The sequence below is a fragment of the Entelurus aequoreus genome, linkage group LG10 (genome assembly GCF_033978785.1).
Source record: "Entelurus aequoreus isolate RoL-2023_Sb linkage group LG10, RoL_Eaeq_v1.1, whole genome shotgun sequence".
NCBI classification, from domain to species: domain Eukaryota; kingdom Metazoa; phylum Chordata; class Actinopteri; order Syngnathiformes; family Syngnathidae; genus Entelurus; species Entelurus aequoreus.
In genome coordinates this window covers 77,270,800-77,294,634 of record NC_084740.1, presented here as the reverse complement: position 1 = coordinate 77,294,634, position 23,835 = coordinate 77,270,800, and the positions used below count along the sequence as shown (strand labels likewise).

Sequence of the window (23,835 nt, the reverse complement as noted above, 5' to 3'; positions counted from 1 at the left end):
CATCTCATTGTGCAACATGTGAATGTTTTAATGGGAACTAAATGCAGTGTCTGAAAGGGGTACACATTATTTCCAAAGCAGGACCTCCACCCAGACAAACAATACAAGTACACAGTTCATGAAAAACAATATTTGTTGTTATTGTCATTGTAAGTGGGCCTAAACACTTCTATTAGAAATGGAAATGACTGCTGTCATTTGATTATAATAATAAGAGAATGTTGTCTGTCTATCTGTGTTGGCCCTGCGCTGAGGTGGGGACTTGTCCAGGGTGTACTCCACCTTCCGCCCGAATGCAGCTGGGATAGGCTCCAGCGACCCCGATGGATGGAGATGTAACTTGTTATTTAGTGAGGTTTGGGACAGGTGTGCTGCTGGTGTAGCCACAGTGTGCACGTCTGATGTTGCTCACATGGCCTCCACTCAATGCTCAGGGACTTTTTGCCTTAGCTCACACACATGAACAATTAGAGGGAACATTGCTCACAACCTACCCATCTCAGGGCGGACACTCTAACCACTAGGCCACTGAGTAGGTGTTTATTAAGATGTTTTGTTAAATCCATAAACACTGCAGCAGCACATTTTTTTACTCTCTTTTTTTTGGCTAACATAACTGCCTAAAATAAAACTCACCATAAATACAAAGCATACGCTTTGTGTGGCTACACTTTATTTTGTCCTTTGGCGCTTGCCGTGCAACCGGAAGTGGCATGCAGCAAGCTCCAACCCAAACAAACTGAAGCAGATATATGAAAGCAGATATATGTTGTCAACAAACACAAGGCGGCGAAATGGGGAGTGAAAATATAAAAGCCGACGCTAACGAGTCGCGCTGTGTAATGTTTAACACCCACTCAGAGGACCACCGATGCGTAAGTAGCCCACGCCGGTGCACTGCTAATGCTAGTAGCCATTGATGCTAACATTAGCTTCCAAGCAAAACAAACAAGAGTGGCTTCACTCTGCGTTACATGCTCACTCTGCGTTACATGCTCAACTTTCATTGGCAGCACGTTTGTTGACCCCCGGGCTTCACAGCGGCTTTGTTTATATTGGCTAGAAAAGAGCTAATATCTCGTTATCTTTATAAAGATAAGGACGTCAACTCAGCTGTACATTGCATGGGGGAAACGTGGTGAAAACATTGACTCCACGTTTCTTTATTTATCCACCGTTAGAACTCTATAACGGGTAATCTAATAATAACAAAGTCCCTGAATAAAGAGAGTAGAAAAACGTGTTAAAATATCTTTCGGAGTCGGGTTGTCAACTCTTTGAAAAAACAAAATAAAGGACACCTCGCAGGCATACTTGCCAACCTTGAGACCTCAGAATTAGGGAAATATTCAAAAGGCCCGCTGGGGAGGGGGGTGTGTGTATATATATATATATGTATGTATGTATGTATGTATGTATGTATGTATATATATATATATATATATATATATATATATATATATATATATATATATATAGACTACCGTTCAAAAGTTTGGGGTCACCCAAACAATTTTGTGGAATAGCCTTCATTTCTAAGAACAAGAATAGACTGTCGAGTTTCAGATGAAAGTTCTCTTTTTCTGGCCATTTTGAGTGTTTAATTGACCCCACAAATGTGATGCTCCAGAAACTCAACCTGCTCAAAGGAAGGTCAGTTTTGTAGCTTCTGTAACGAGCTAAACTGTTTTCAGATGTGTGAACATGATTGCACAAGGGTTTTCTAATCATCAATTAGCCTTCTGAGCCAATGAGCAAACACATTGTACCATTAGAACACTGGAGTGATAGTTGCTGGAAATGGGCCTCTATACACCTATGTAGATATTGCACCAAAAACCAGACATTTGCAGCTAGAATAGTCATTTACCACATTGGCAATGTATAGAGTGTATTTCTTTAAAGTTAAGACTAGTTTAAAGTTATCTTCATTGAAAAGTATAGTGCTTTTCCTTCTAAAATAAGGACATTTCAATGTGACCCCAAACTTTTGAACGGTAGTGTATATATATATATATATATATATATATACATATATATATATATATATATTATATATATATATATATATATATATATATATATATATATATATATATATATATATATATATAGCTATAATTCAGTGGAATTCAAGTATTTCTTATATACAGTATATATACTTGAATTTCAGTGTTCATTTATTTACACATATACACCATACTTGCCAACCTTGAGACCTCCGAATTCGGGAGAGGGGGGTGGGGGGTGTTAGCGGGGGTGTATATTGTAGCGTCCCAGAAGAGTTAGTGCTGCAAGGGGTTCTGGGTATTTGTTCTGTTGTGTTACGGTGCAGATGTTCTCCCGAAATGTGTTTGTCATTCTTGTTTGGTGTGGATTCACAGTGTGGCGCATATTTGTAACAGTGTTAAAGTTGTTTGTACGGCAACCCTCAGTGTGACCTGTATGGCTGTTGACCAAGTATGCATTGCATTCACTTGTGTGTGTGTAAAAGCCGCATGTATTATGTGACTGGGCCGAAACGCTGTTTGTATGGAGAAAAAGCGGACGTGACGACAGGTTGTGGAGGACGCTAAAGGCAGTGCCTTTAAGGCACGCTCACAATATTGTCGTCCGGGTGGAAATCGGGAGAAACTCGGGAAAATGGTTGCCCCGGGAGATTTTCGGGAGGGGCACTGAAATTCGGTAGTCTCCCAGGAAAATCGGGAGGTAAGTATGATATACACACATACACTCCTCTACACGTGGTTGTATTTGAAGGTGCAATGCTTCGCAGCCAGTAGCACAGCCCTTGAAGGAGCATAGGTATGGGCAGCACCTGTGAAATTTAATTTGCAGGAAAGGAGTGAGTTAAGATTTGAATTGTCCATCCTCGTTCTATTCTCTGTCACTATCTTTCTAACCATGCTGAACACCCTCTCCGATGATGCATTGCTGTGTGGCACGCACAAAAGTGCCTTCATCAAATGCACCAGAGTCTGGAATCTTCCATCCTGAATTGATTAACGTGGACCCCGACTTAAACAAGTTGAAAAACGTATTCGGGTGTTACCATTTAGTGGTCAATTGTACGGAATATGTACTGTACTGTGCAATCTACTAATAAAAGTTTCAATCAGTCAATCAATCTCTCCCTAGCATGGCCCAAAACCAGTCAATCCTTGCTTCCCGAGGAAGATCTTCCCTGCCACTACTTCTTCCCGAAGGCTATCCAGGTCCAATCGCAGCTGCGGCAGACTTTTTGAGAGAGGACGCTAAAGGCACGCCCCCAATATTGTTGTCCGGGTGGAAATCGTGAGAAATTCGTGAAAATGGTTGCCCCGGGAGGTTTTCGGGAGGGGCACTGAAATTCGGGACTCTCCCGGGAAAATCGGGAGGGTTGGCAAGTATGCTCGCAGGGTTGGTCGACCCAATTTTTTCATTTGCCTTTTTTATTTGTGCTAAGGGGGATTATTCGGGCTGGACGATATGGCTTAAAACTGTAGTTTTTATATTGGTCTATCAATAATGAGTTTTATTTTGTATGACCTGTGGAAAATAAGGACCAGGAGATAAATTTACTACATGTCAACATTTGGAGGAAAGGAAATGGCAATACAACCATTGAAAACAATCAATGTAAACACAATTCTAAAATCACAATAAACACTTAACAATAACCTCTTTAAATTAAGGTGCAACAATAAGGAATATGTAAGACATGTTTAATAAAGTGTAACAAAATAGTGCAAAGTGTGCAAATGTAAAACTAGAAAAACCGGACGGGAACTATTTTCTGCAGGTTCACTGCCAGGAAGTTATGTGGTCTGTGTAACATTTCATTTGATCAGTTAGTCTTAAAGCATGACAGTTTCCAAGAAACCACGTCCACCTGCATGTAGTCACATGCAACAACAAGAAAATTAAAAAAGTGGATCAATTCAAATCACAGTAACATCTGATGGTAGGTGTGAAAAAGAGATAGACAAAATGATTGCCATGTCAAAAGACAGCTTCAACAAAATGAGTCTTATATTTAAAAGTAAAAAACATTTCAACTGACACCAAACTCAGAGTCCTCAAAACATATGTATGGTCTGTCCTACTCTACGGCTGTGAATGCTGGACTTTAAACAATCAACAACTGAGAAAATTAGAGGCAACTAAAATGTGGTTCTTCAGAAAAATTCTCCGCATATCATGGACTGAAAAGAAAAGTAATGAAGAGGTTTTGGCAAAGGCTAAAACAAGAAGAGCTCTAATTGTAATGATTCGAAAGAGGCAGCTGAAATTCCTCGAACATATCATTAGAAAAGACAGCTTAGAAAAACTGATGTTACCAGGAAAACTAGTAGGAAAGAATGTTCCAGGTTGACAACAAACAACATATATCAACAGCCTAAGAAATTTTATCGGAAATATCAATAATATAGAACTCATGCATAAAGCAGACGACAGAGAAGACTGGAGAGCCCTGATCATGAATTCCTGCAAACAGGCCTGATACCCCATGATGAGTCTTATTTAGGTATGGCAACATCTCATCTGCTTGTGTTGCTGTGAACGACATCATCAATGTATCATAAATGTACAAATAGTAGTCGCTACTTAAAAACTCTTCATGTGAGTCGCCTCTTTACTTATCAAGCTGAGAACAGCAGCACAGCACATTTCCCCCTTTCATAATACAAACCCCGTTTCCATATGACTTGGGAAATTGTGTTAGATGTAAATATAAACAGAATACAAGGATTTGCAAATCCTTTTCAAGCCATATTCAGTTGAATATGCTACAAAGACAACATATTTCATGTTCAAACTTATAAACTTTATTTATTTTTTGCAAATAATAATTAACTTAGAATTTCTTGGCTGCAACACGTGCCAAAGTAGTTGGGAAAGGGCATGTTCACCACTGTGTTACATGGCCTTTCCTTTTAACAACACTCAGTAAAGGTTTGGGAACTGAGGAGACACATTTTTGAAGCTTCTCAGGTGGAATTCTTTCCCATTCTTGCTTGATGTACAGCTTAAGTTGTTCAACAGTCCGGGGATCTCCGTTGTGCTATTTTAGGCTTCATAATAAGTTAATGATTATTTGCAAAAAAAAACATGTTCATCAGTTTGAACATCAACTATGTTGTCTTTGTAGTGCATTCAACTGAATATGGGTTGAAAATGATTTGCAAATCATTGTATTCCGTTTATATTTACATCTAACACAATTTCCCAACTCATATGGAAACGGGGTTTGTATCTGCTTTTGTTTGTATCTCTAGTTATCATTACGTACAGTATATGTATTGTTGCATTTCACTAACTGCTTTTTTGCTATCACGTTTACTATCATATTTGTACATATTGAATTTGCTGATATTGTTCTGTTGTTGTGTTTGCTGTTGCTGTTTTTGTCTCTCTGTCTTATTTGTCCCCACAATGTCCCCCTCTGTCTCCATTTTCTTCTCTTTCCATCCCCTGCTGCTCCGGCCCGGCTGCACCAAATGATAATATAAATACATTTAATAAAGTCAATCTCAGTTGCATTCGGGCGGTAGGTGGGGTACACCCTGGACAAGTCGCCAACACAGATAAACAGCACAAATTCCAAAAAGTACAAAATATTTTTATAACAATTATAAATTATATTCTATTTGTCTATAATATTTCTATAAAAATATCTTAAACTATAATGAATATTGTTTTATCATCAAAACTTGCATTTATTTTTTTAGCCTAATATTTTGGGGGTTCTGTCAAAATGTTTTGTAGCAGGACTTTCTCCCTAAACTATACCGTAAACTTCATTCTTAAACTAATTTATTCAACTGCAGAAAGTGTGAGGCACCTCTTCAAGCGAGAGCTTAATTTGCAGACCACAAGTTCTACATTTTTTCAAATAAATAAATACCTCCTTAAAAAAAAAAAAGATTAGAAATAACATATTGTATGATATGACAATACTTGGTAGTGTGTACATAGTACTTCTCTCCCGCTGTTACAGATGCCACACACTTAGAAAGTGGTGCATATTTAGGTAGACACAGATAGATGTGTGAAGTAACACAGTGATATTATAGTTGTCATGTTAAAGGTAAAAGTAACAGTACAATCTCTCGCTGTTTCTGGCATGGCGTCTATTAGAGCGAGCCCAAACACCTTCATTTCCGGCAAATGGCTTTTCTTTCTTAAGTCGCCCATGGCTTGTTTTTGCAGAGGTCAAAAACGTCGCCTCGCCGATAGAATGCTAGTGAATGTGTGCAAAAGGCCAAGATGTCGCACAGGTGATTGTGCTGACACTCCTACTTTAAATGCAAGACTGCCACTGGCGCCTTGCATTGCCGAGCCAACATGCACATTGTACTTTCGCTTCAGTCCTTGGCTTGTGTGCGCTGAACATTCTTGCTTGCATCTTGAGTCGCTATCAGATTAGTTTCGGGCTGATTTTGTGATGTGAAAATGGGTCACGTAGGCACCTGTAGACATATCGCACTTTCTCACGACCTGCTCAATTGCAAGCTCAATAGTTATGAGCACAACAGTGCAGGCTTGCACACTTTATTTATAGTACATATTCTCATAATAACTAATTGCTTCTCATTTCCAGGTGGTGATATTAACAGTAAAAAGAGCCACGGGAACTTTCTCCTTGGCCGGATGGTGAATATTACTTTAAATGACCTCTCGTAGCCAATGATGATGATTATTATTGCTATTTCTGTAGCTATAGTATTCATTAAGAAAATTATTTAATCCCTATCCAAAATTATAGGATAATAATGCTCAGTTTTATGATGTCACAATATGTTTATTTTTTGGGGTTGGATTTTTCATTGATTGAACGTCACTGCCTCACACTTAGAGCTTTTGTAATGATAATAACCATATAATCTTAGTGTATGCATACATTGTAGCATTAAAAACACGTTTTTAAAATGTACATTTTTAATTCATAAAAATAAATACAATTGCCTAAATTGAAGTATTAGAAAAATATTTTGACTTGTTTTTATTAAAAAATATTTGTCTTAAATCAAATGATTAAAAAAACAAATGTGAGACAAGAACTAAAGTAAACTTAAGCACATGCATACATTTTTTACTGAAAAAAACCTCAACATATATTTTCCTCCACATATATTTTCGAACATTTTCGTGTTTATAAAAATGTTTAATCATCAAATTTTTTTGGTCTTTTGTAGTTAATTGAATAAACTGAATACATAATCAATGAACATGTTTGATAATAATAACTATGTTAATGTATGCATACACTATAGCATAAAAAATCTTTGTCATGCCTTTTTATAATTTATATTTTTCAGATATAAAAATAAATACACATGACTAAAATTCTAACCTATATTTTCATAAGTATATCGACTTGTATTCATTTTATTTAGTTTTTTATTCAATGACAAAAAATATGAGACAAAAATATACTTGGACATGCATACATTTTTTTTAAAAATACGTTTTATTACATTTTTTTTCCTGAAAAAAGGGGAAAAGATAAGTACATTTTTAAAACCTCAACTAATGGTTGCAAACATTTTCATGTTCATTACTTTATTGTTTTCAATCACAATTTTATTGTATTTTCTTATCTAAAATGTGCGTAGTTAATTTATTACATTTTTACCTAAGTTCATGTATTCATACATTAGCATACAAAAACATATCTCATCATGCGTACTTATGATGTATATTTTTCAGATATAAAAATAAATACAAATGATTAAAATATAAATCTGTTTTTAAAAATATTTTTACTTATTGTAAAATATTTTGTCTTAAATTAAATAATAGAGCTAAAAACAAAATGACAACCACAAATATCAGACAAAATCTGAAATAAATTTGGACACATATGCATTCCTAACATTTTGTTTTGTTTTTTACTGAAAAAAGGAAAATATGTACACATTTTCAAAACTTAAAACTAATACAGTATGTTCATGTTTATTGTTTAAAAAAATAAATTTTTAGTTTTTTTCTAATGAAAAGATTGTCTCATCCATTTAATTTAAATGATATATATGACCTTGCCCAAAGAAAAGCATGTAATTTCAATTAATTCTATTTATTTAATTTATTAGTAAACATTTTTTACCCAAAACACAAGCAAATATAAGCATAAATATGAAGTAAATGAATATGTCTCACTTGTGTTGAGGACACAAATAGAGATATTTTACAACTAAGAAAAATTGTGACAAAGGCATGTATAAGTATATATAAATTATATATGTAAGTATATATAAATTAAATTTAAAAAATCCAGATATTACATAAACTCATACGTTTCACTTTCTTTGTGTATATAAAAAGGCCCACTCTTTACTTCATATCACGCATTTTTGGTACTTTCTTCTTTTCAATGTGCACATTTAAAATGTATGTAATATTTTTGATGCAGCTGTCATTAGGTGTACCTAATGATGTGGTCTGTGCGTGTCACCCCAACACGAGAATAACTTAAAAACAAAGTTAAACAAAGCATTAGTTTGTCATATTGCTAGTAAGTGTCATGTCTTCTCTCCACAGTGTCTTCATGCTCTTCGTGATCTGGCTTCTTCGCCGCTATCACTCCTTGGCGCAGGTAAAGCTGTCTGGCATGGCCGGCTTTTTGTTGTTGTTACTCTATCTCTTTCTTATTTCAGCTTTCTGTTTGTCTTGGGTTGCCAAAGCAGATGCGCTCAATTAGTGCTGACAAATGTTTGGCACGATGGAGGGCCGGTTAAATGAGGAGATTAATCACACGTGTGGGGTTAATTGACTCGTCGTTGCTCTGAGATAATGACCTGTAGGTCTCCCCTGCCTTTCCCCAACGTGGCGCTTCCCATTCGACTTAGTAATGCATGTGTGTTAAATTCTATTGATTAGATAACATGTTTTCCTCAAGTAGTGGCTAGAGGGCGCTTATTTACTCAACCGCGGCGAGTATCCGGCTCTTTTGTTGCTAATGTTTGATAAATGGGTTGTTGCACATTTAAATAGGAATGGAATTTAACGGCCAACCATTAGCAGTTTCTATTTACACCACTTTTTTTTCTTGCTTACTATCATTAATACCGAAATGACAATATAAAATCATACAAGTATCACTTAAGTTTTTTAAATTTTCCTGCTAAAATTGTGAACCACAATTTTCTTGCCCAGAACGGAGATCTTTATTTTAGGACGTGTAGTTAAGCCTTTTTTCCCTCTTTTTTTTTTAAACACAAAACTGTACATTAATCAGAAAATTAGACAATATTCAAATCAGTTGCAAAAAGATTGCAATATTTTGAAATGTGGTGTATACTAAATGTATAGATATTGGTACCAATTTCAGTATTTTTTGTAGGTACTGACTGAATTCTGCTGGTACTACTACAGAGTACTGATGCACGTGAAAAACCAAATAGTACCATATTTCATACCTTTGTTACACATAATGTCATGTCCGGCTGTAGATTCGGCACCGGTTCAAACACTTGGCGGGCAAACAGGCGTATTCATAGCGGACAGCCTCTCGGAAATGTTACAGTTTCTCATGGCAACAAAACAAGCATGCCTGATAGAAATCGCTCCAAAGTAGTACTCTACTTTTCAAGCTAGCTCGACGCTAATTTACGTTGTATATGCCATGTACATGCTACTGATTAGCATTAGCAATTTTACATGGCGTTTTCAACACCACCAAATTTGGTAATTAAAATTACCACTAAGATGTGAATTATAATCAAGCAGCTAGTGTGTGATTCATTTGGGATGTTTCTGGTTCCAGGCTACCAATTTTGGTACGATCATCCTTTAATGAGATCGACTGATACCAATACTGGTCACATGCATCACATTTTGTGTGCGATTGACAGTTGAACAATATCAACACAATATTTAAACCAGTTCCTTATTCTCTTTTATTACATATAATTGTTTCAGCAAAACAAAGTCAATAGTACACAATAACTAAACAAAAGAAAAAACTACTATCTACTATTCAATTAAAGCCTTCGGTTTTTGCCCTCAAAGTCATTTTGTGTCCAGGGAATTCCCTGAGTTTGTAAACATGAACAAAAACCACAACAAATTACTGAGGAAATAGAAATATGTAATTATTCTATCATCAATCATAAATGGATACAACTTCTAGTATCGACACCACCAATTTATGGATCGATCCGCCCTCCTCTTATGTGTCGTGCACTGACTGTGACAATGCTGACACAGCAATAGTTATTATATCCTCCTCTCTCTGGAAGTCTTATTAATCTACGTATTAATTTCATGTTAATAACTGCTTACTTTCTGTTGTAATGTGGTTGCACCTAGTTTTCTTAAACTTTGCCAAGCACTTATTTCTAGGTGTTGTTTCAAACTAGCTTAGCAGTTAGCTTGTATATTAGCATGCCTGCTCCTAGCTTGCTCTTGATGTGCAACAGGCTTAGCCTTGTCCTCCAGGGATAATGCTACTTGAAAATTGTACTTACATAACTAGAAAATGCAGTTCATTTGCTGTAATGCAGGTGATTACTATTGATTTAGGGGGCGACAACACATTGTGTATGGAGAGACATAATTAGCTGCTGGCCGCCTGTCAGCCAGGGGACCAACAATAAATAGTGTCAGTCAGACGACATCAGTGTTTGTGATCGGCATCAAAAGACATAAACCAACAATGGCAATCACATACTTTTTCACGAAAATTGTCTGATACTGATCGATTGGCACATCCCTAGAATAAGTACAATACTTACTGTATTAAAACAAAAACTGAATGACAAAGACTACTTCCTGACTACGGTTACACACCTAGTTACACACTTACAAATGTGACTCACAGGTGTGAATTATTATCAACTCAATATTAAATGAAAAAAAAAACAAAAAACTAGATGAGACAATTCCTGAAGGAATTGCGTGTGAATGCTCCAATGCTGACATTGAACTGAAATCCTGGAATTTCTTTTAGAATTGTTGAAGTAGAGCACACAATTCCCAAACAGGCTGAATATTTTGAAGTTGGAACAGTTTGAATCAGATGAAAAATGTGGGAGTTGTGGAACTTTGATGAATGTCCCATTTTTCCAAAAATTTGGGAATTTCGGGAAAAGCAGGATTTTTTTTGAAAAGGGTAAAAAAAAACTTGAATGGTCTGTATGAGTTGAAATGGTTGGTGTTGGAATTTTTCAAATCGGTCGAGAAATATTGAAGTAGTAACATTTTTAATTGAGAAATGGTATTAAGGAATTCCTGGAATTTTGGGAAAACTGGGAATTTCTCCAGTTTGAAAAACAACTTTGTTTTTTGTCCTGATTAAAAGGAATGATTTGATGGTGGAACGGTTGAAGTGGGTTGAAACATGTGGAATGAATAGTCGCCAGAAAAAAGGGTCAAAAAAGGGTTTGAAAAAACGGTAATTTTGGGAATTCCTGTAATTTTTTTGAACTTGGAAAACTAATACTTTGAATTTCCAGGATGAGTGGAATATGTTGAAGGTGGAATGGTTTCAATCGGTCGAAAAATGTGGAAATGGTGGAAGTTTATAAAATGGCCAATTTATTTTAAATTGGAAAAATGTCCTGGAAAACCTGGAATTCTGGGAAATCTGGGAATATTTGGAATTTGTCAAGGGAAGGCCCGCGATTCCCGAATAGGCTGAACAGTTTGAAGTTGGAACGATTTGAATCGGGTGAAAATGTGGAAGGTAGAGTAGAGCGCGCCAAAATCTGGAGAAGAAGTTGAAGAAGTTTAATAAATAGATTAATTTTGGTGTAGAAAACCATATGTGTGAATGCTTTGGAGCATTCACACAATGATAAACACATTAACACACACAAAAAGAACTTAATGTTCAGTACTGATACCGATTCATTATGAATTTACTTTTCATTTGTTTAATATAAATATATTTGGTAGTAAATGTTCACCCTCGCTCATAAACCCATTATTATGCACATCTTCAGCCAGAGAATAATAATAATAACAGACGGTGTCGGTGTTGCCAATTTAGTGACTAACTCAACCACTTTACATACCCTTTTTCAAAAAAGCGACCAACAACGCCGAATGTAGTGAAGAGACTTTGGGGCGACTCTGACATGAAAGCATGTATTGCTCTTCTCAGTGGACACCTCCCATATCTAAAAGCACTCACAGGCAGCTCTGTCAATTCCCTTTAAAAAAATACAAAAATATATGACAGAAGAAAGTTGATGTGAATCTTGCAGCAACTCACGATTCGCTAAAATTTTTTCTTGAGATGATAATTCGGTTCAGAATCTATTCTCGATTTAACACGATTCTCATTTCAAAACAATTCTCACTATTTATTTGGTATAAAAATGACAATAAAACATTTTCCAACACTTTATAGGTTACAAGCAGTGAGTAAGCAGGGGATAGCCTAAAAACATATTTTTTAAATGTATTCTTTAAAAACAATTCAGACGATTCTTAAAAAATTATGAGTAGAATTGGAATGAATAAGAATTGTAGTTTTTTTCAACACCCCCTCTTTTTTTTATTTTTACTAAATTTTTGCAAATGTTTCTTTGCCAATTATGTAAATAACATCAGCCACACCTCTCACCACCACAAGTAGATGGCAGTCCTGTGGGAAACTATGTTGATGGTATCGTGTAAAGAAAGACAAATCAAAGAGGAAGTACTAACAATGGCAAGTCAACAGTGAACGCTGTTGATGGACATTATGAAAGAAAGACCATCTTCGGGCACACAATCAGACGCAGCCTGTTTCAAACTAGGCTAAAAGATGACGTAGAGGGAATAGGAAAAGAGGTTGTCTGATACAGTTTGGTTCGGTTGACAACCGCTTATGTGGAGGTTGGTAAGCCAGTCTCAGGGGCGTGGACATAAGCGCTCTAATGTTATGCTGCTCCCTGGTGGCAGCCCTTGTTTCTTTCAGAAGGCGCTGTTTATTTCCTAAAAGGACTTGGAGAGACATGTTGGCGTCTGTTATTAGAGGGCACGCCAACATTTAATGATGTCTTGTACATGTTTTTTCCCTCCCGCAGGTTGCTGCCAGTATATTTGTGGGTGGAGTGAGTTCGTCAGGTTTGTCAGGTTGAGTCGCTCTTCAAAAGTTATCCGGCGGTAAAAATGACAGCTTTAGCACAAAGCTCAGGATGGATCCTCTTACCTTCGGACTAGGTCGCCGCCAGTCACCGCCGCCGCCTCCTCCTCTTCGTCCTCCCTCCCGCCCTCCCTCCCTCCACTTCCCTCCATCTCCTTGCAAAGGTTATCCGTCAGTCAATAGTCTTTAGTGCTCTCCCTGCATGGCCCTGCTGAGCTCGTTTCCTTCCTCCACCCCCCTCCACCCACCCACCCACCCACCCACCCACCCTCCATCCTGCAGCCTTGGCGAAGGTCGCCGTCAGACACGTATTGATGAAAGGTTGTGTTTATTTGCGCCTCTTTTTCTCCCTGTGCCTGCCTCGTACAAAGCCTGCTTTTAAGCTGTCGATTATTGCGATCACGCAGCCAAATGAGTTCAGCGTGCAGCGGAAGGCAGAATGACAGCACGTCCTGTTTTTCCTTTGTCCTCCATCGTGCGTCTTGTGTGTCTCCCTTTTTTTCCCTCGCCAAATTCTTAGGGGACCGGAAGCCCCTAAGCTCTGGGGTCGGATCTGTTTCCCCTTTCTACCCTTGCCAATTGGTAATCTATTTAGAGTGCCAGATAACAGCGCGGGTCCCCGAGCATTGTGTTGTAATTAGGTTTGCTCTGATTGGTCTGTGGAAAGCGGTGTTGACAGGGGGGACGGCGCGTCTCGCGTACGATATGTCGCACCGCCATATCGTACATAGGGGACTCATTTATTTGTCATTTGTTTTGTCACAGAAGATGATTCTCAGCTTGACTGTGGCGGCCTTCTTTGACAGCCTAGCATATGTCATGGTCAGTTTCTTGTTTTTTTTTTTTTTAATTAACACTCATCGTTCTCTTATGTAACTCCTATTCACACTTATAATCTTTTTTTCTCTCTTTTTAGGGTGAGTCCCACCCTGAGGGTTCTCTCTGTGACTTTCAGGCCTGGTGGCTCACATACTTTGGTAAGGAAAAACTCATGACAAAAGCAATTGACCATAGAAATCGAAATGATCTGTTTCAGTGCCAAACTGTAGCCATCAAAAAATACTTTAATTAAAATGTTGCATCTTTAACTGTCATGAAAGTGTAAAAATAAGTTAACCGCCCTTCATAAAAACGTCATAAAAGTCAACCTCGGTGGCATGTGACAAACATCAATTCATATGTTGACTTACTTTTTCTCATAGAAAATAATAAAAATGACCAAAAAATCTGTTCCAGGGTTAAACTTAACAATAAGTTAAGATGTAAGAACGATCAAATGTTATGAATTTGTGTTTTGACAGATTTTCTCCAAAAGAAAGTAATGGCAGTAGAAGCAATCTGTTCCAGGGTCAAACTGTGGCCATCTTCAAATTTAATTAACTGTAAAGGTTAAAAAAAATGTTTACCACCCTTAGTTGTCACGCAGGTGGAAAGATGAGTTAGCAAACCTTAATAATAAAATTGTGTAAAAACAGTACCGTAACTTTTATATTTAGTGATTTGCAACAAACTTCAGTTTGCATTTTGAAATAGTTCTCCCCCATATAAGATAATGGGGATAGAACTAATCTGTTCCATGTCAAACTATGGTCAACATTTTAATACACTTGGCTATCACGCAAGTGTAAAAATAAGGTAAGCACCGGTAATATGCAACATTTGATGATGTGCAAAGTGGGTGGCCATATTGTACTGAGCAACCAGGACAGAAATATGTGTACTGAATGGCTTGAGAGCGTTGCTAATTTACAAGCTGAGTGTGGGGACACGCGATGGTCAATATGTATGTATATATATATATATATATATATATATATATATATATATATATATATATATATATATATATATATATATATATATATATATATATATATATATATATATATATATATATATATATATTTATATATATATATATATATATATGTATATATATATATATATATATTTATATATATATATATATATATATGTATATATATATATATATATATATATATACATGTATATATATATATATATATATATATATATATATATATATATATATATATATATATATATATATATATATACATATAAATGATAAATGATAAATGGCTTGTACTTGTATAGCGCTTTTCTACCTTCAAGGTACTCAAAGCGCTTTGACAGTATTTCCACATTTACCCATTCACACACAGATGGCGGGAGCTGCCATGCAAGGCGCTAACCAGCAGCCATCAGAGGCAAAGGGTGAAGTGTCTTGCCCAAGGACACAACGGACGTGACTAGGAAGTCTAGAATGGTTGTCATTCAGCTTTAAAGCGTTACGCTATGATTTGAACAGATATCCGTGGCTTTAGGGCTGCACGAGTGCTGACGGTAATGGGGAGCTGCGGTTAATTTAGGGGAAACATGACCAATATGTAGTAGGACCTTTTGAAGTACTTCAGGATGTGATTTGATCAAGTTACAGCTTTACTATAGTTGGCCAAAAGTATAAGGACGGAAATAAGAAGCATATTTGGCTTTTACGGCTTCCACAGACATTCCATTGACTTTGTCTGTGGGAATTTTTACTTAGTCGGTTTATTTTGCCCCACAGTCATTCTTGGAACAGAACAGGGGCCTTCCCAGAACTGTTTCCACAAAGTTGGAACTGAGATGCACGTGTTCAAATGTAGCGTTCGTGTTCAAATGCTTAATAATTACGCGCTTAAGTGAAGAGGAAAGATTCCCTTACATACGGGACTTGCCACCACACGTAATGACATCACTCTGGCAAGTCCATCAAATTGTTATGCGGGCTGTCTGGTTCAATGTAAGAAAAACGAAACAGAAAGGATTTATCATATAGAAACTGTTGGTTCCATTTTGTTGTCATTTCAAAACTCATTATTCTCTTTAGAAGTAATGTCAAGTGAATTACTCTGATCCAGGCTCAAACCATCATCATGATGACAACCTCTTTTTTCTTACAGTCAAACCTCAGTTTTCATATGCTCAATTGTGCGTATGATTCTGTTTTCGATGAAAATGGTTGTTTGTCCCAGTTTTTGAATATCGCCGTGGTTATAGCACGGCCAAACATTGCCCAGACTGGAATTAAGTGTCCAAACGAATAATTCCTGACTCAATCAATCAATCAATCAATCAATCAATCAATCAATCAATCAATCAATCCCTTTATTGTCATTGTCATAATAACACTCAAGTCATACATGTCAACGAGATTAACTCAGTAACTAAGTCTCTGTGAAACCATAGGGCCAAAGAAAGTTGTGAGTTCCAGCACTGTGATAAAGAAGGTGGGAAACTACCCTTTTCAAGTAAAAACTCCCTCCTCCCTTGCCGCTTATTGCCATCAAGAGTCTTCAATAACGGTTGAAGCGATGTTAAATGTTAGTTTATCCATTTATTTTTTATTGTGTATTGTTTTCTGCATGTAAAACTATAATAATTCTCAATATATATATCTATATATATATCTATATATAGATTTATATATACATATATATATATATATATATATATATATATATATATATATATATATATATATATATATATATATATATATATATATATATATATATATATATATATATATAGATATATATATAGATCTATATATAGATATATATATGTATGTATTTTTGGATGTCTAGTGTATTCATTTACATTACTTTTTAGGATAAGAATTACTCGAAACTCTTGTTTGACAAGTTATCCTAACTAACATTGGTTGGATTACTTTTTTATTTTCATAATTTTATTTTCATATCAGAGTACAAAATACACCCAAGAACAAAATAAAATAAAAATAGAAGTCCAGACAAAAAAAATAGAAAAAGCAAAAACAGTTTTTTTTACATCCTTAGCTGTCATAGTATAAAAATAAGTAAGTCAATGTAAAATAAAACTAAAATAGTAATCACCTTTATCAAGATACATGATTGATAAGAGAAACAGGTGGGTGTTTGCAGAGCTGATTGTCACTTTGTGGCCTTTTAATAGGTATTGCTACAATTAATGACGTCAATTAGAAATGTTCTGTTCTTTTTAATAAATAAATGTGTGCATTGAGGTCAGCATCTGCCTTTCATATAATGTACGAAGAAGCCTTTTTTGGTCACTTGATAAGTTTAATTTCATGTTCTCTGGTTATCATCACACTTTTTCTCTTTGCCATCATTGGTTTCCTTCTGTGATAGCATCAAAAAAATTACTAAAAAGCCCCCCAAAAAAGGCTGAATATGAATATTTTCAGATAATAACAATGGTTTGAACTAAAAATTGTACCATTTAGGGGAAGTTCCACAGTATCATGAGCTTACCCCCCATCCTGTTTTGTTCTTTGACACGGGTGGTGCCTTCCATTTAGGCCTTCTCAAAACTAAGGCAGCAGATATTTGCGTGTACATTTGCATAAAACAGCCATAAAGCAGCCATTAGGGCCATGATGCAGCATTCTACTGCAACTCAGCACTTTTCACACGCCCTCACCAAGAATGCCACACCTGTGGGGATGGTGGCGTAACACTTGGGAGTGAAACGCTGTGTCAGCCAGGTGGCTCCCAAAGTGGATACCAAAGCGCTTCATCACTCTTTGATTCTTGGTGTCCACCTCCTTATATGGGAACATCATTTCCCTCCAATCACACACCCTGACACCACAATCCTATTTGCATTTTTCCAGGTCCACAAAAGTGAATACGCCCCTCGTTTTTTTTTTCCTCTTAAAATATTATGGGAAAGATATGAAATCTTCATATATTTTGGATTAGTCAGTGTATAACATATATAGCAGTATAGATTTACTATCTGTATAGATTCAGTATTTTCAAAAAAAAAAAGTCAACCCACAGCCATTATTATCTAAAAAGCTGGTAACACAAGTAAGTAGCAAAATAATGTTATCATCCCTACATTTAGGATTTATGTTGTAGAGGCTGCATGAGTGCTAGTTTTCCAGTTCAGGGGAGCGGAGTCATGCTCTGCTTCACAATGTCACAGCATTTGCTGGAAAAAAATGTTTTTTCCCCTCAATGATCAGTTGCTCCCCATTTGCCGGCTACACTCATGGAGCCTCAGACCGCTATCACCACAGTGCAAATACAAATACAATTTGTCTGTTGAGTGACATCAGCAAATGAGAGTGACGTTAGAATAGAAAGTACTTTATTGATCCCTGGGGGAAATTCAGCACCACAGTTCGCTCACAATATATATATAATATATTATATATATAATATATAAATAATATAAATATATTCTACATATATCTACATTTAAGTGCAGTCAGGTGTGTTAGCTCATGGTTAGCAGTTAGAATGTAGCCATCGGTTATTTTAGTAATTGAGTAATCCATTGATAAGTTTGTGTGATTAATCGAGCAATCGGATAAAACACACTTTATCGCCTCAATGCGTATTTTTGGGAAAATAGTTGCAAAAAAAAAAAAATTCACCTTGCCATAATAACTTTTAGGGGTGGGAATCTTTGGGAACTTAACGATTCGATCCGATTCTGATTCCTGGGGCAACGATTTAATTCAGCATTGATTCTCGATACAACACGATTCTTGATACAAACCAATCCTCGCAATGTATTATTTAGTATAATAATTATAATGACACTCTTTCAATACAGATTACAAAATATCCTTTTGTTTTGATGGGGATGGCCTAAAACATCTTTTTAAAATGTGTTTCTTATTAAATATATATAAAAATATATTGTATTCAATATATATAAATGAATACAATATATATATATATATATATATATATATATATATATATATATATATATATATATATATATATATATATATATATATATATATATATATATATATATATATATATATATATATATATATATATATATACAAATATATATATATATATATATATACAAATATATATATATAGTCGAGGTTTCTGTGGTTTATCCGTTATACAGTGGTCAATACGGAATAAATTTTATAAAATCCCCTGACGGGAAACCTGTGAAAACAGGCTTGTAGGGATGATCCGGATCAGCCCCAAAATCAAAACAATTGTCCTTTATCTCATTTCGGGCATTTCTGCGGCTTGTTATTACCTTTGCCCGTAACTTTTTAAGTAATGACCGGAGGTAATAACACGAAATACGCTGTATTTTTACCTCTGCGCAGTACTCAAGTTATAAGCGGAGATAATTAATTAGATTACATTTTACTAGAAAACAATAGTTTCACGTTAGTAACAACGTTATTTTGTAACACTGTAATTCCGAACACTGCTCACGTGAAAATTCCTATGCATCAGTGATTGTCAACAATGAACCCCAGCTCCCAAGTGCTGGCAGCACTCATGCAGCCCCAGACCATAAGGACACCACCATGCTTGACTGTCCGCAAACTCACATACAGTACCTTGCTCCTCACTTCTATTTATATTTAGAGGATAATGACTGCATGTTGACTCATTTGCGTTTAAATGTAAATCTGTACTGTTGTACAAGCTGTACACTGACTAAAGTATATCCAAGTTTGCAGTCTACGCTATTATCCCTTGAAGACTTGCGGTCATAAAAATAGCGGGAGGGGTGTACTCAGTTTTGTGAGTTACCGTACTCCTCCTGCGATTTGTTAGAGCCGGCCGTTTCGTACGTAATTATGCGGCCACTTTAGCCCCCAATTAGCATTGGGATTCTTAGTTAGGGCTTGCTGCTAATACGCCTCTTCAACAACGCTGCTGTTTTCCTGTTTATTGCTCTCACAGGCAAACACACACACTGAGGCGGATGCAGGGGTAATGGGCGTTGAGTTAGTGCTGCAGGGTTGCCGCGCGTCAGCTCGCTTTATCACGAGCGTCCTCACGCTGGGGACTAACGGCTGTACATAAACCTGAACAGGCACTTTGTTCTGCGGCGTCAAGCCTGGTGGGAGTCGCCGCCGCCGCTTTTAAATTCCCGCCAATAAAACGTTATGAAATGTGTTGGAAGGTGCGCCGGTTCAAGCAAAGATCCGCTCGCGTTCTGGTTATGTAAGATGCTTTTTTGCTCGTCCTATGGAGGGTGATTTGTGTGTGTGTGTGTGTGTGTGTGTGTGTGTGTGTGTGTGTGTGTGTGTGTGTGTGTGTGTGTGTGTGTGTGTGTGTGTGTGTGTGTGTGTGTGTGTGTGTGTGTGTGTGTGTGTGTGAGAGAAAGATGACAAAGACAGCCGGCCTCCTTCCTTTCTTAGTCAGCGCTCACCGTTCCCGCTTAGTTTTGAGCGCGCTGTGTTCTCTTTTGTGTGTGCAAAGCTCTGGGAATTCATCATTGTGACGAGCGGCCTTGCCCGTCCTGTCAAGAAAAACACACAAACAAGAGAGGAGGTATAAGAAGGGAGGAACGCTTTGTTTCAGGCTCCCTTTTGTGTCCGCCTTCTTACATTCCACCATGTTGGAATTACAGCGCCACCGTCTCTCCTCTCCGCACACATCCAGTCCCCCCCACAGCCTCGCGCTCCCACGTCGCCGTTATCTCCCTGTGCTTTTTTTCCATAGTTCATCATTATCTCCCTCTAAGCTCCCCCTGCTCATCCATCACCATAAGCCACAGGTTTCCCACATATTACTGCAGAATAGGCATCCATTCATCCAAAAAATGTCACATGTACATATATTTATATATATGTATATATATATATATATAATGTGTTTATACACAGTATATTTGTTTATACAGTGTATATATCTATGATTATATATTCATATATATATGTATGTATGTGTGTATGTATGCGTATGTGTATGTATGTATGTATGTATGTATGTACACTACCGTTCAAAAGTTTGGGGTCACCCAAACAATTTAGTGGAATAGCCTTCATTTCTAAGAACAAGAATAGACTGTGGAGTTTCAGATGAAAGTTCTCTTTTTCTGGCCATTTTGAGCGTTTAATTGACCCCACAAATGTGATGCTCCAGAAACTCAATCTGCTCAAAGGAAGGTCAGTTTTGTAGCTTCTGTAACGAGCTAAAGTGTTTTCAGATGTGTAAACATGATTGCACAAGGGTTTTCTAATCATCAATTAGCCTTCTGAGCCAATGAGCAAACACATTGTACCATTAGAACACTGGAGTGATAGTTGCTGGAAATGGGCCTCTATACACCTATGTAGATATTGCACCAAAAAGCAGACATTTGCAGCTAGAATAGTCATTTACCACATTAGCAATGTATAGAGTGTATTTCTGTAAAGTTAAGACTAGTTTAAAGTTATCTTCATTGAAAAGTACAGTGCTTTTACTTCAAAAATAAGGACATTTACATGTGACCCCAAACTTTTGAACGGTAGTGTAAGTATGCGTATGTGTGTGTATATATATATATATGTATGTATGTATGTATGTATGCGTATGTGTGTGTATATTTGTATGTATGTATATGTGTATATATGTATATGTGTATATATATATGTGTGTATATATATGTGTGTGTGTATATATGTGTGTGTATACAGTATATGTGTGTATATATATATATATATATATATCTGTATTAGGGCTGGGCGATATGGCCTCTTTCTAATATCTCGATATGTTTAGGCCATGTTGCGATACACGATATATATCTGGATATTTTGCCTTAGCCTTGAATGAACACTTGATGCATATAATCACAGCAGTATGATGATTCTATGTGTCTACATTCAAACATTCTTCTTCATACTGCATTAATATATGCTACTTTTAAACTTTCCTGCAGAGAGGGAAATCACAACTAAGTCCATTTACCAAAAGTGTATTTATGAAACAGTTATTAAGCAGTGGCACAAACATTCATGTCATTTCCAAACAGAAAGTGCAAGATTGTCAGAGACATTTGAAAACAAGCTATAAGTGCACTTTTGTGCATGATGTCACTAAGATGACATATCAAAACAACACTAAATTAAAGTGCACTTTTTGTACAGAACGCCACTACAATAGTTTAAAACAAATAAAGTGCACTTTTGTGCATGATGTCACACAAGATATTTCAATAAGTGTCACATAAAAATGAGCTGCATATCAAATAGTGTATGTCCTACGGTGTTGATGTGGAAATAGTTGCTTCGGCATTTAGTTGGTGTGGCACCGAACGGAGATGTTGACATGTAAAGACATATTCCCGCACGAAGCCAAACCACCGTCAGACGATGGACCCCCTGCAGTTTTTCTTGGGAATTAATTATTCCTCCATTTGTTACCAGATTTGCACCTTCTTTCTCTCGTATTACCACTCAAACCACACCGTTAGCTGTTAGCATCACAGCTAACGTTACCATGTCGCTACCTCTCGCTCCGCGGGAGCGTGTGACGTTGCTCACGTGACAGTATGTGACGTATGTAAGAAGTATGTGACGTATGTAAGAAGGTGCGCTTGTTTTTAAGTCTCTGTGAGAAGGAGAGACAGGAAAGAGTGAGAAATGCTTGCAGTTTAAAGCCCCGCAGCTTAAAGCAACTGTGTGAGAACGTATACTCCAATATCACCATATAGTCATTTTCTATATCGCACAGAGACAAACCCGCGATATATCCAGTATATGGTATGTGGGCTTGTATTAAGCCTCAGGGAGTTGAACGCCCCTGCCTTACATAGTTCCGGGTCACCCTTGGGCAAGGTGTAGCACCCGAATGCCCCCCCCATCAGGGTTACGATACCCCCCATGAACTACCCTAAAAGAGGATGCGTTACCCGGCCCGGAGGAAGCCCGGGGCCCTCCTCCGGAGCTAGGCCCGGAGGTAGGGCTCGTCAGCGAGCGCCTGGTGGCCGGGCTTGCCACGGAGCCCGGCCGGGCACAGCCCGAAGAAGCTACGTGGACACACCATCTTCTCTGCCACGTGGGCCCACCACCCGCGGTCGGAACCAGTGGGGTCGGGTGCGCTGCCAAGTGGATGGCGGTGAAAGTGGAGGCTCCGGACGGACCAATTCGGGGCAGCAGAGGCTGACTTTCGGGATGTGGAACGTCTCTACGCTGGTGGGGAAGGAGCCTGAGCTGGTGCGAGAGGTGGAGCGCTACCGGTTGGATCTGGTGGGGCTTACCTCTACGCATAGCAAGGGCTCTGAAACCACACTCCTGGACAAGGGATGGACCTTGTTCACTTCTGGAGTTGCTCAGGGTGTGAGGGCACAGGCGGGTGTGGGGATACTCACGAGTCCCCGGCTGAGTGCCTGTACGTTGGAGTTCACCCCAGTGGACAAGAGGGTCGCCTCCCTTCGCCTTAGGGTTGGAGGGGGGAAAACTCTGACTGTTGTTTGTGCATACGCACCAAACAGGAGTTCAGAGTATTCAGCCTTCTTGGATACCTTGCATGGGGTCCTGTATGGGGCGCCGGCAGGGGATTCCATAGTCTTGCTGGGGGACTTCAACGCGCACGTGGGCAATGACAGTGATACTTGGACTGGCGTGATTGGGAGGAACGGTCTCCCTGATCTGAACCTGAGTGGTGGATTGTTATTGGACTTCTGTGCTAGTCACGGACTTGCGATAACAAACACCATGTTCAAGCATAAGGATGCTCATAGGTGTACCTGGTACCAGAGCACCCTAGGCCAAAGATCAATGATCGATTTTGTAATCGTATCAGCTGATCTGAGGCCGTATGTTTTGGACACTCGGGTGAAGAGAGGGGCTGAACTGTCAACTGATCACCATCTGGTGGTGAGTTGGGTTAGATGGTGGGGGAAACCTCTGGACAGACCTGGCAAACCCAAGCGTGTAGTGCGGGTGAACTGGGAACGTTTGGAGGAGTCCTCTGTCCGGAAGGACTTCAACT

At 37.7% G+C, this 23,835-nt stretch overlaps 1 protein-coding gene across 3 annotated transcripts in view; it reads left to right on the top strand.

Moving 5' to 3' along the window:
- The first annotated feature begins 702 nt into the window (after positions 1-702).
- The window catches only part of si:dkey-100n23.5, a 178,324-nt gene continuing 155,191 nt past the window's right edge, over positions 703-23,835 (top strand). For 2 of the 3 annotated variants that reach the window (XM_062061737.1, XM_062061739.1), the window contains exons 1-5: positions 703-875; positions 6,584-6,636; positions 8,524-8,578; positions 13,823-13,879; positions 13,974-14,034. In XM_062061737.1, coding sequence (XP_061917721.1) covers positions 753-875; positions 6,584-6,636; positions 8,524-8,578; positions 13,823-13,879; positions 13,974-14,034 — 349 coding nt within the window. In that variant the 5' untranslated portion in view covers positions 703-752. The remainder of the gene's footprint in view (positions 876-6,583; positions 6,637-8,523; positions 8,579-13,822; positions 13,880-13,973; positions 14,035-23,835) is intronic. The other variant, XM_062061738.1, reaches the window with a different exon arrangement.